General features: G+C 34.1%; 1 protein-coding gene across 1 annotated transcript in view; it reads right to left on the reverse strand.

Moving 5' to 3' along the window:
* LOC132718287 (splicing factor 1-like) overlaps nucleotides 1–14,678 on the reverse strand; it is a 57,130-nt gene that overhangs the window by 13,607 nt on the left and 28,845 nt on the right. The window contains exon 4 of the mRNA XM_060701974.1: nucleotides 10,807–10,959. Coding sequence (XP_060557957.1) covers nucleotides 10,807–10,959 — 153 coding nt within the window. The remainder of the gene's footprint in view (nucleotides 1–10,806; nucleotides 10,960–14,678) is intronic.

Raw genomic sequence — 14,678 nt, forward strand, 5'->3', positions numbered from 1 at the left:
TTTTATATGAATGCTAAGTATCAAAAAATTTTCATTATTGATTTTATATTTTCTATATAGAATTTGACTATCAATAAATTTGGTGCGTATATGGTACTTAAGATTTCAAAATAATGAAATGAAAATGAAATTGATCACTGATTGCCTAAATTCGTGCTATAATACACAATAACACTCGCTCTCATTTGTGAAAACAAACTAACATCCCTAACTTAATAGAATATACAAGAGAGCCCCCCCCCCCGGCCAATTTTTACCCAAGGGCTTTTATTTGAGCAAACTTGGTAGACACCCATAAGAAGATGTTTCATGCTAAACATCTAAGTTCTAGCTCTTATGGTTTTTTAAAAGAAGATTTTCTAAGTTTTTACTATACACATGTAGTTAAAAACAATGACACCCCTGGGGCAGGGCCAGTTTTGACCCCCGGGCTCTTATTTGAACAAACTTTGTAGATATTTACTTAAAAATGTTTCAAGTATAATATCTAAACTCAAGCTATTTGGGTTTTTTCAAAGAAGATTTTTAAGTTTTTGCTATACACATAATTATAAGGAAAATCAATGACCCCCGGGGCGGGCCAGTTTTGACCCCAGGGCTTTTATTTGAACATACTTGGTAGACACCCATTAGAACATGTTTCATGCTAAATATCTTAGCTCTAGCTCTTTGGGTTCTTTAAAAGAAGATTTTTTTTAGTTTTTACTATATGCATATAGGGAAAATCAATGACCCCCTGGGGCGGGGCCAATTTTGACCCCAGAGCTTTTATTTGAACAAACTTGGTAGACACTCATTAGAAGATGTTTCATGCTAAATATCTTAGCTCTAGCTCTTTGGGTTCTTTAAAAGAAGAATTTTTAAGTTTTTACTTTATGCATATAGGGAAAATCTATGACCCCCTGGGACAGGGCCAATTTTGACCCCAGGGCTTTTATTTGAACAAACTTGGTAGACATTCACTAGAAGATGTTTCATGTCAAATATCTAAGCTCTAGCTCTTACAGTTCTTTAAAAGAAGATTTTTTAGGTTTTTACTATATGCATATAGGGAAAATCAATGACCCCCCGGGGCGGGGCCAATTTTGACCTCAGGGCTTTTATTTGAACAAACTTGGTAGACACTCACTAGAAGATATTTCATGTCAAATATCTTAGCTCTAGCTCTTTGGGTTCTTTAAAAGAAGATTTTTTAAGTTTTTACTATATGCATATAGGGAAAATCAATGACCCCCCCGGGCCGGGGCCAATTTTGACCCCAGGGCTTTTATTTGAACAAACTTGGTAGACACTCACTAGAACATGTTTCATGCCAAATATCTAAGCTCTAGCTCTTTGGGTTCTTTAAAAGAAGATTTTTTAAGTTTTTACTATATGCATATAGGGAAAATCAATGACCCCCTGGGGCCGGGCCAATTTTGACCCTAGGGCTTTTATTTGAACAAACTTGGTAGACACTCATTAGAAGATGTTTCATGCCAAATTTCTAAGCTCTAGCTCTTACGGTTCTTTAAAAGAAGATATTTAAAGATTTTTCTTTCGGTTGCCATGGCAACCAGAGTTCTGCATGAAATGGAATTCTTTGAACAATCTTGATAGAGTTTCATACAAAGAGTATTCCTGCCAAGTTTCATTAACATTGGCCTTGCGGTATCATAGAAGATGTCCTTAGAATATTTAAAATGTGGACGGACGACAGACGACGGACGCCATTTGGTTGGCCATCCTAAAAGCTCACCTGCACTTTGTGCAAGGTGAGCTAATAATGGTGCCATTGTTCAATAACACACATACAATTCAGGGTTGCCAGCACTTTGGTGAAATAAAATTCCCTGACTTTTCCCTGACTTTTCACTGACCAATTCATGTTTTTCACTGACCAAAATCGTCAAACACATAAACGTCCTCCTGACCTCCCCTTTTAGCCGTCCAATCCTCCCATTATATTTTTGCATGTAAATTTGTATTTATTTTCCAAAATATAAAACATTTACATCAAAGTAATGATTCAAACATTGTGTTCTACTATTCTTAACTATTTCTATTCAAATACAGTGTGACTGTTGGTCAGTGAAACATATGACATGAAAATCAGAAGAATCATAATATAAGCATCTGTATTAGAAATCAAATAAGTCACTCTTTCCTTCCCAGTAGTAACACATAAAATACCAAGACTATAAGAGTAATACTTGTATGACAAAACTTAAAATTCAAACATCTCTAAAACTATAAGAACAATAAACATTTAACACAGTTACTTGTATAAGGCATCATGATAAACTCCACTGATTGTGAAAACAAGAACATAGGGCTCATTTTGGCATATCATGAAATAATCACAATAAAATTAAAGACTTTGAATGAGTGAAGTAAGTTAGTGTGAAAAAAAGTTAGAGTGAAAAAACATAGCATTGCATAATTTAACCAGTTTCATCATGTTTGCAAGACAAATCCTCTTGTACAATTTCTTAGTGTCAAAGCAAAAAGCAAAGAAGGGCTTTTAATTACTAACAAAATCTAGTCAGTATACATGTATACCAAACTACCATATTGGCATATAACCTGCTTTGATTTTTGCTTTGACACTAAGAAATTGTACAAGAATATTTGTCTTGCAAACATGATGGAAACTGGTTAAATTATGCAACAGAAATTACATATTAGTCAGCTCTGGAGACAAGGGTTGCAAGGGTTGCAAAGCCTTTCAGTCTTTAGGCTGAATGATGTTTTAAGGTAAATAATGGGTATTATAATCACTAAGTTAACATATAATGCTTCTTAATATCACAGTTTACTGTTATTTGAATTTAATGCTAACTGTGAGAGTGATAAAGTCAAATATTAAATGCCTAAAGACTGCCATAGCCAAGAAAGACCTTCAATGCGCATATTTTTCGACCTTTGAAATAATTTTTCCCTGACTTTTCACTGACTTTTCAGGATTTTCATTTTTCACTGACCAAATTTCAAAATTCCCTGACCTTGAAAAAAAACCCAATTTCCCTGACTTTTCAAGTCCGCTGGCAACCCTGCAATTTACATACAGTCCAACCCCGTTTATTTGAAGTGCCTGGGACTGAATATTTACTTCGAATAATCGATGGGTTCGAATAATCGAAATCGAATATTGTGATAGACGAAAACTACTCCACTTCGACCAATCATAGCAAAACTACCGTTAACAACACACTTACTACCTGTAATCAATTGCGAAAATAAATATTAAAGAAAAGATGCGTAAAAATTATTGAATTGACATTGAAGACATAAATACTTGCATTTTATTTTACATTATGTATCGTTTCGTTTCTCGCAAAGCCTTGATAATGGCCGTGTTGTCACCACGGTATTTACAGCTAAACTCTGGTATTTTCAATTAGGATAAAGGCTTTCATGTATCGTTACAATTAATGAAAACTAGAAATGTGTCCCTAGGACACGGATGCCCCCACACGCCACTGTTCTGTCAATCTTATGACTCTAGGTCAAATATTTTTTGGACTACACATGCCACAAGTTCAAAACTAAAAATCAACAAAGGGCCATAATTCTGTTAAATTTGGTCGCAGCAAAAATTCCTTCCTTTACTACCATCTACACATTAAGGTTGTTCATCCCTGGAAGTTTAAGCAAAATCTGCCATCCGGTTTAAGAGGAGTTGCGTTCACAAAATTCCTACATAGTATATAGTGAAAAAATCAACAAAGGGCCATAATTCTGTTAAATTTGGTTGCAGCAAAAATTCCTTCCTTTACTACCATCTACACATTAAGGTTGTTCATCCCTGGAAGTTTAAGCAAAATCTGTCATCCGGTTTAAGAGGAGTTGCATTCACAAAATTTCTACATAGTATATAGTGAAAAAATCAACAAAGGGCCATAATTCTGTAAAATTTGGTCGCAGCGAAAATTCCTTCCTTTACTACCATCTACACATTAAGGTTGTTCATCCCTGGAAGTTTAAGCAAAATCTGCCATCCGGTTTAAGAGGAGTTGCGTTCACAAAATTTCTACATATATATAGTGAAAAAATCAACAAAGGGCCATAATTCTGTTAAATTTGGTCGCAGCAAAAATTCCTTCCTTTACTACCATCTACACATTAAGGTTGTTCATCCCTGTAAGTTTAAGCAAAATCTGCCATCCGGTTTAAGAGGAGTTGCGTTCACAAAATTTCTACATAGTATCTAGTGAAAAAATCAACAAAGGGCCATAATTCTGTAAAATTTGGTCGCAGCGAAAATTCCTTCCTTTACTACCATCTACACATTAAGGTTGTTCATCCCTGTAAGTTTAAGCAAAATCTGCTATCCGGTTTAAGAGGAGTTGCGTTCACAAGATTTCGGGACGTACGGACAGACGTACGGACGGACGGACGGACAAGTGCAACGCTATATGCTCCCACATTGTGGGGGCATAAAAATGTTTTAGATGTTTTGAAAAATTTACATATACAGTATGTATGAAAACAAGAGCACCGCTAGGCGGAGCATTATATGCCTGAAAGTACTTTTTCTTTTAGTAAGGATGAAGCATTTGTAAGACATGGGAATTAAATACAGTATTACCTCCTTCAAAAAGCAATCCTCCTTTATAGCTGAAGAACATTCATGTATATATACAGTTGCTGTTTTCAAAGCACCACCATCAAGTTGATATCTTGTAAGTAAAAATGCTACGGATGGACGAAAAGACCACAGGGGTATAAAGCTGTTATTTATGAAATTTTACAGCTGTAGGTTGACTAATGCTAGAGTTATTGAGCGAAAACTGGTTCCAGTTTAAAGGTGATAGTAACCTTGATCTTTGACCTTGTGACCCCAAATTCAATAGGGGTCTTCTACCCAATATGGACAATCATCCTATGAAGTTTGAATATTGGGGGGCCAAATGGAAGTTAAGTTATGTTCCGGAAACCATTTTCAGTTTTACAGTAATAGTGACCTTGACCTTGTGACCCCAAAATCAAAAGGGGTCTTCTACCCAATATGGGCAATCATCCAATGAAGTTTGAATACTGTTGGCCAAATGGAACCTAAGTTATGCTCCGGAAACCATTTTCAGTGTTAGGGCAATAGTGACCTTGACCTTTGACCTTGTGACCCCAAAATCAATAGGGGTCTTCTACCCAATATGGACAATCATCCTATGAAGTTTGAAGACTGTGGGCCAAATGGAACTTAAGTTATGCTTCGGCACCCAAATCCGGAAGGAAGGACGTACTTTTCCTTTGATCTTTTTGCCCATTTTTAGTCACACAAGGCTTACAAAAAGACACACAAGTAAAAACGGAATGAATAGGATCAAAGAGAATTAACTGTTACCCATTGTTCTCCAAGTCATACAAGTACCTCTGGGTTCGTACGGACAGACGGACGACAGGGGGTATAACATAATATGCCCGGAATTTTTTCGGGCATATAAAAAAGAAAATCTAAAATAATCTACTTTGTAGCCAGAAATTTTACATTTTTGTATAATCTTATTGTCAAGTTATTATTATTTATTCTAGAATGCTAATAATGAACGATTATCCCCATACAGCATTGCAATATACATGGTGACACTAATCCTTCGATTGGTAAATCTATGTGCCCCTTCCAACTAACAATAATCTGCAATGATTTTGATCAATTAAAAGATCGATTGTTTACCCCCTGTGGCTTCCTGAGCGAAGGTGTCATGAACTGTAATTAACAATTGGCCAGCCTAAATTTAATCAGCCTGCAAGAAATTATTAGTGGTCAAACACCGTGAAAATTACCGCTAAATATGAGGTGATGAAATCTACATGATTCTGCGACTGTTTCAGGTAAACAACATGGCTAATAGTCCTTACCTAACATAGCTTTATTCTATTCTGTGACTAATAGAATTTACGATGTCTTAATACTTTAAAAAAGATAGAACAAGAGCCCGGTTTGAGCCGGGTGATGCTCCCCGAATAGGTTTTGGACACAGGAAAGTACACCTCTTGTAGTTTCAGAGTTATGTCCCTGGAAAAAGTTCAAAGTGCAATAATTCCAAAATAAGGAAAGGCAGAGTTACTGTTCTTTGCACTGCACTTCTAATCAGTTATCTATCAACTTACAAAGTTTCTTGTTGATATCTCTTATGGTTTCTGAGTTATGTTCCGGACAACTTCAAAAAGTAAAAATAAACAAAGGGCAATAACTCCAGAATTAGGCAAAACAGAGTTATGATTCTCATGCACTGCACACCTACCCATTGAGATACATCTACCTACAAAGTTTCATGTTGATATCTCTTATAGTTTTACAGCTATGTCTAGTACAAGATTTTTCTATAAGGGGAGATAATTCAAAAACCGTGCAAAATAGAGTTATGGTTCTTTGACACTTCACATCTACCCATTGAGATCTATTCATCTACAAAGTTTCAAGTTGATATCTCTTATAGTTTTAGAGTTACGCCCCAGACAAGATTTTTCTATAAGGGGAGATAATTCAAAAATGAGGCTTAACAGAGTTATGGTTCTTTTGCACTGCACTTCTACTCAATGAGATCTATCCACCTACAATGTTTCATCTTGATATCTCTTATAGTTTTAGAGTTATGTTCCGGACAAAGTTCAAAGTGTTGAAATTAACAAAGGGCAATAACTCCAAAATTAGGACAAAAAGAGTTATTGTTCTTATGCACTGCACATCTACCCATTGAGATCTATTCACCTACAAAGTTTCATGTTGATATCTCTGATAGTTTTAGAGTTATGCCCCGGACAAGATTTTTCTATAAGGGGAGATAATTCAAAAACCGGGCAAAATAGAGTTATGGTTCTTTGACACTGCTCTCCCCCTCAATGCCCTCTACCACTGTATGAAGTTTAAACAAATTATCTCCAAGGGTTTTCAAGTTATGCTCCAGACAAGAAAACGGAGAAAACGGACGGACAGACGGACAAGGCGCCGACTATATGCTCTCCCGAAATTTTTCGGGGAGCATAAAAACTGTTTACAGTTAATACTAATTGACATTTTGTCTTTTTATGTTTTCATTAAGTTTGCAAGTTGTATATAGGTTGTATGCCACGATGTAAATTTTAAATACAATACGGTTGCTGATCTAAATGCCCCACCTCCAAATGAAAAGTGTCCCAGAAATGATGCCATAATTTCATGTGCAATCAACAGTTCATAGTATATTATATATTGTTCATTTCAGTTCTTTTTCTTTAGTCACAACAACACTATAAAGGTCAAATGACAACATTCTAGGTTTTACTAGTTTTGTTTGTTTGTTTGGATTTTTACGGCACGTCAACACATAACTGGCCATATCGTGCCAAATGCTATAATAGGCTTATGACAATAAACAATAACAAGAGCCACCGCCGGGCGGTGGCAACGCTCGACTTTTTACTTTTTCTAAAAGCAAACAAAAAGAAATGTTTGAACAAATCTTAACGTTTCCTTTTTATAAAATTAATCGGTCTGTCTTGTCACATTAGTTTTGTCTATATATTTTAAATATATAAATATACTCATTTATATATATATATATATATATTTATAAAAACACGCAATTCTATAAATAGACATACGAAATTCTATAAATAGAAAATTCTATAAATAGAAACCTAAATTCTATCAATAGAAAATTCTATAAATAGAAACATGGAATTCTATAATTAGAAAATTCTATAAAGAGAAACACGCAATTCTATAAATAGAAAATTCTATAAATAGAAACATGCAATTCTATCAATAGAAACATGCAATTCTATAAATAGAAAATTCTATCAATAGAAACACGCAATTCTATAAATAGAAAATTCTATAAATAGGAACATGCAATTCTATAAATAGAAACACCCAATTCTATAAACAGAAAATTCTATAAATAGAAACACGCAATTCTTTAAATAGAAAATTCTATAAATAGAAACACGCAATTCTATAAATAGAAACACGCAATTCTATAAATAGAAACACGCAATTCTATAAATAGAAACACGCAATTCTATAAATAGAAACACACAATTCTATAAATAGAAAATTCTATAAATAGAAACATGCAATTCTATAAATAAAAAATTCTAGAAATAGAAACATGCAATTCTATAAATAGAAACACGCAATTCTATAAATATAAAATTCTATAAATAGAAACACGCAATTCTATAAATAGAAAATTCTATAAATAGAAACACGCAATTCTATAGATAGAAAACTTTATAAATAGAAACACGCAATTCTATAAATAGAAAATTCTATATATAGAAACACGCAATTCTATAAATAGAAACACACAATTCTATAAATAGAAAATTCTATAAATAGATACATGCATTACATTCTATAAATAGATACAGGCAATACATTCTATAAATAGATACACGCAATACATTCTATAAATAGTTACACGCAATACATTCTATAAACAGGGCTGCCAACAGCAAATTTCAAAATCAGCGGAAAATACGCCGGGGGTCAAGGGGGCTGCGCAAGCCCCCTTTGCAGGTCCAGGGCAGAGCCCTGGTGGGGGTTCAGGGGGCGAAGCCCCCAAAAGCTCCTGGATTCTGATGATTTGGTATGCCCTAAAATCAATTTCCTGGACTCTAAATTTGACAAATATCCGACATTTTGACGCATTTTGACAACAGACAAGAGCGACAATGTAAACTGTAATTTGATTGGTTATTCTAAAATAAAATGCCGGAAAAGACTCGATATGACCAATGAGAAAAGCGCTTACAGACGTACCATAGGCGGCTAGCGTAACGATAAAAGCCGAAGCGTGCCGGTTTTTGGGTACTGTATAAAATATGACGAATGAATTTATTGTCTTTGTCGAATTTACATCGATCTCAAAAATGACTCAGGAGCTCACGAAATCCGCGGATTTCCGCGGATCCGCGGAAAATCGGCAGCCCTGTATAAATAGATACACGTTGTTGATGATGATGATATATATATCAACAACAGTAACAACAGTTTCTAAATGCAACAGGAGTAGGTGTAAGACATGTCCTTCTCTAATAGAAGGAAATGAAATACAATTTTGTAACAGTAAGACATTTAAGATAAAACAAAGTATGAACTGTGTTTCAAAAAATGTGATATATTCAATAATTTGTGACAACTGTAAACAGTTTTATATTGGCCAAACAAAAAATGAATTATGTAAACGTATGACTTTACATAGGCAACAAACAAACACTGAAGAACTCAGAATGTTACAAGTAAATAAACATTTACATAATTGTTCAGGAGGTAAATTTAGCATTTTCCCTCTATATAAGATATTAATCGAAAGTGATAATTTTAGAGAAGAAAAAGAAAAACTTTTAATCAAGTTATTAAAACCACAGCTAAATGCTCATTGTTAAAAATCATTTAACAAGGTATATATATACAAGTACTTCATATTTATTACAATCTCTTCATTTTTAATTATGAAAGAAATGATTGCGATTTTATTCAGTCCAATTGTTCGTTTATTTAGCAATATTTATTGAGTAAAAATTGTTAATTACCATACAATTTGTGGCCATAAAATCATTAACTTGTGAATTTTATTACCTCCCTTTAATAAATGTCATTTATTCACTGCCAGATTGTACGGATTATGCTCAATGTCCGTATTCTCTATTTTTCAGTATAAATAACCATATTGTGTTTGCCGGGAAATACGTTATCATTTAACGTTCCCGCTTTTTTTCATGACGTTACGTCATTTGTTTATATGTTTATTAAAGTTTCGGCTGAAGATATGCAAAGAAAGCATTGAAAGCGCTACCGATTTTACATATAGAGTTTGTTATTTCTTAAACATTATAATTTTATATATTTCAACACTGCACAAGGAACATTCATCACGTTTTAATATAAGATATATATATACACACACACACCAATAAATATATATGGTCATTTAATGCACAAATCTGAGAAAATTCAGTTATTTTACCTTCAAGGTCAAGGTCATTAAAGAGCCCAAGTGTTTGATAAACAACAAGGTCTTGTCCCTAAGTATCTTCTGTTATAATATGAAGTTGATCCCTTCAATAATAGCAAAGTTACAGCCAGTTACAGCCAAAACAATGAAAATTTCAATAATTTGACCTTCAAAGTCAAGGTCATTAATGTGTGAAGGTCAAGGTCTGTCTGGTTTTTTTTAAGGGTTATCCTTGAAGATTATTATGTTCAAGTTTGAAGACAATCCATTTAAAAATAACAAAGTTACAGCCAATAATAGCAAGAACAATCCAAATTTGGACTTTCGACCTTGAAGGTCAAGGTCATTTATGGATGAAGGTCAAGGTTAGTGTGGCCTACTGAAAGGTCTTGTCCCAAGGGTTGTTGTGGCCAAGTATGAAGACAATACACCAAGAACTAAAAAAGTTATGATCCAGGTACAAGTTTGCGCACGGCAACGCCGCCGCGACTATCATAATACCTCTACTTTTTTTTCAAAAAAAAAGAAAAGTCGAGCTAAAAATGAGCCAATTAGATCGTAGAATACAAGACCTCATTTCTCTGTGCATTATTTAGGGCACAAACATGCACTTAAGTAAAACCATCTTTGCTTGATAAGTTTGGATCTTCCTCACATTACAGAAACCAAAGTTCAAAAGACAACAAGACTTGTAAACAGTTACAAAGTATTGTTTGCGTTATTGAACATGATTGGTTTTAATTTGTCCCCAACAATGATCATATGTCAATTTTCCAGTTTTAATTTTAACATAAGTTTATTTCTGCACATTATTGAAGAAATTAGCTGGGACCAGCATTTAGCTTCATTTACAAACAAAATCAAGTCAGTTAGTGCTAATTACTTGTAATCTGCAGGTGGTTTATAATCTGTATTCAAACCCATGGCTTCTTGTACAAGTCTGTGACGGTCTTCCTCCAACTTTTTCCTTGTTCTGTATTCCCTTGTGTTGAGACGTTTACCCTCATTATTGTAGATAGGTTCAGGAGATGGGGACCTAACAGAAACAGAAAATATTGCTTCATACAAGTTCTAACTATCACACTAGTGACTACCTCCTGGATATTTCTGTAGTATTTTGAAAGTCTGCTTTAGCCATTTCAAAAGTTTTGAATATAGACTTTTGAGAGTATGTTCACTGGAAAAGCCAATATATCTCCTGTTTCAAAATTAATTTTTTAAACTTTGCGTAACTGTTAATCACATATAATTATTTGATTATTTCAATGTCTTCATGGAATTTCAGAAGCTAGCCTTTTTAAAATATCAAAATAATTAACCCTTTACCTCATATATACGCGAAACAACACATTTTGCCCCCCCCCTTTTTAGGCCTCAAGTAGTGAAAAATGTCCCGTTTGGGCCCCAAACACATGTTTTCGTTTGAGAAATGTTGATTAAAACAGTGAGCACTTTTTCGGCGCCGCCTTCTGGCAACCCCCATCCAAAAGGTACATCAGGGGGTTGCCAGAAGGGGGATGTGCCCCCTTCTGTTTGAGGATTTGACGGGAGTCCCCCTGATTGCCAAGAAATTTTTGGACTTGTGAGAGGCTTAAAATGACTCCAGGTCGATCACAAGGTAATGTGTAACCAACGCTGAAAAGCCTTTGACTCTATCTCAATCCATTAAGGTTGCAGCACTTTGAAATCAATTTTGATGGAAAAAAATCAACGCAAAATAGTTATTTTTGGCAGTTTTGAGATGTCCCCTTGTTGCCATGGTAACAGAAAAATTAAGACTGAGCATGTTGTTACAAAGATAATGGTCCAGTCAACACTTGTGCCAAGTTTGATTAAAATTGAAGAAGTTTTTATAGTTTTATAGCAATTTGAACTTGTAACAGGAGACTTTTCAATGAAAACAGCCATTTTTCACAAAATGCTCATGCAGTAATGGGTTAACATAATTCTAAAATACTGTTATACTGCCTGACAATTAGCATAGTCTCACCAAAATATATGTTAATCTTTTATATCAGATTGTGCTTATAAGAATTTGTACACTTATTACTGCTGAACAGCTTTGATGGGCTAGTTTATTTTTTTCCCCCAACAACTTATACTGCAAACAGAATCTCCACAAAATAAATTGTACCTAACAATTTGCTATGTGTTGCAATTAAAGTATGTAATTTACCGTAATCAAATTTTAACATATAGCATTCAGGCTAAAGCTATATCCTGTCATTCCATGTGACAAATGTAACAAACTGAAAGATTTTGTAAGACAGTGACATGCAACTTGATTTCAACTTTAGTCAGCAAAAAAATGTTTTAGCAAGACCATCAACCTTTTACAAACTGAACAATTAAATTTACTAAAAGATAAGATTACAATACTTTGTGCAGGAAAGGTAAGAAAAGCATTAAATGGACAGAAAATGGAATGGTTTACTACATCATGTATTCTACTGCAATCATCTTTAAATGCTTAACATGTCTTACAGCACCTTTCCACGAGATGTTCATTATCCAGGAGATATAAGTCACATTGGTGATCATTAAACAAAATAAAACAAATATAAACAGACATAAAGTGGCTTCCCAGCTCAAACTCACAATTCCCTGTTTAAAATCTAATCTATTCTTACATAGTCAATTTTGCTTTGAATTGGCCTATAAAATGCTTGTACAGACGTATTTCAATTAAATTCTGGCAGATAATCAATAAATGTATGTCTCTGGAACCCAACATGCACTCAATTAATTTATAGCATTATCTGCCAACCTTTTAACAAAAATTGTTCAAGATACAGTAGAACTTTGGTAAGTTGAAGTTGAAGGGACTTGTGTAAAATTTCAACACATCTGTACTTCGACTCATGAATCAGTCTCAATTTAATGACAAAATTTCGAGCATTTGATGTTTACAAGCGAGTTAAAAGGCGTAACAAAAGGAAAAGGCGATAACTAAACCAGCTTATAGTAAACACTATCCCGTGTGACACCGGGTCACGGAAGTTTGCAAATAAAACTAATTTGTATTGTTTATTTTCAAATACAACTATGGCAATTTGAATTCCTACAATTAGAGCACTTTATCACCCATGTGAATGCATACAAAGGCTATTATTTTATACAGATGTGTAATTTACACATGTCACACAAGTTGACCAGAAATCGTCTTTGCCGCAAAAAAAGGTGTGAAAAATGTCTCGAGATCAAAGGTGTCAAAATAATTGAAGGACTTCTACTTATTTATGGTAAATTGTAATCTATTCATTCTATTCGGCCCATGAGAAAACCTTGAACATCTACATTTCAAAACACAAAGTTTCCACTCATGTCTATGTTTTTATAAAGAATATAGAGGGAAAAATTCCAGATTTTCGTTTTACTTCGACACAAGGAGAAAATCGACTTATTGAAGTTTGAATCATAGAAATTCTACTGTAAATGCTTTCAGCCATATTGTCAAGTACATGTATGTGTTTTAACAACACTTTACATAGAGTGCGAATGAAACTGACTCCTCACACATCAGCTTTGAGGTAGAGGGGAAACCAATTCCATGTATTTTTTTCAATCTCAAAAGCTTGGGTTACAAAAGATTAACAAAGCCATTAGGTTTTATTGTTAATATCTGCTAGGTCAAAGGCGGGGGGACAAAACATAAATCAGAGGATTGGCCCTAAAGTGCTCACCTGAGGACAGACAGTTATTTGTGTGAAAGCTAGTGTTTATTACAAGAATTTGAACAATGTTGAGACCATACTTCATGCTTAATGTATTTTTAATTATACTATATACATGGTCCTAATTTCATAGCTGTACATCAACAAGATTGAAAATGATAATGATTTCACATGGCCTGAACAATCTTGGTAGAGGTCCAATAGAAAATGTCTTATATCAAAATATCTAAGCTCAAGGCCTTGCAAGTCTTTAGAAGAAGATTTTTTAAATGTTTTTCTTATAATTTCTTTTGGTTGCCATGGCAACTAGATTCCTGCATGGAATCAAACTCTTTGAACAAATTTGGAAGCCCTGCCAAGTTTGGTTGAATTTGGACTGACAGTTTTCTAGATGAAGATTTTTTAAGTTCACTATATAATCTATTGAACACACACAAACTCAAATTTTTGAACAACTTCCAAGGAACAAGGAGGAGATTTTGAAGGTTACTATAACACACACACACACGCACGCACGCACGCACGCACACACACACACACACACACACACAAATCACTATATGCCCCCACAATCTGCAATGTGGTAGGACAAAAAAAAAAGTATCTCAAAATCATAATCAATTTCTTCTGAATTGTGAATTTGAGCTTTCCAGATTTAGCAAACTAGAGTGGGAAGTTTGACAGATGCAGACAAGCCAATAATGCCTATTTCTTTCTAATTTTACAAAACAGATTTTTATTCCTCACAGCAAGTGTCAATAACAAAGGACTAGCAGAACTGTTAAAAAAAAAATTTGTTGTAATATTTTCATCCAAACATGTTATTTATTTTTTGTTTTTGGTTTTAATGTCCTAGTTTTCATTTTGTTTTCTTAAAGGGTATGTCTGCATTGTCAAAACTGCACAAAGAAATAGATATCTCTTGTTATTATATACTACATATTACACAAACTTTGGTGCAAGTCATCTCTTTATTATATATTAAAGCATGCATATTTCCTTAGGATATGTCCAAACTAGAACTATCGCTGAATGCGATTCATATCCCCACCAATGTCCTTGACAGAAGATGACTTGGAAA

Source organism: Ruditapes philippinarum, unplaced genomic scaffold, assembly GCF_026571515.1.
Source record: "Ruditapes philippinarum isolate M1 unplaced genomic scaffold, ASM2657151v2 ctg6896_1_1_1_1, whole genome shotgun sequence".
Lineage (NCBI taxonomy): Eukaryota > Metazoa > Mollusca > Bivalvia > Venerida > Veneridae > Ruditapes > Ruditapes philippinarum.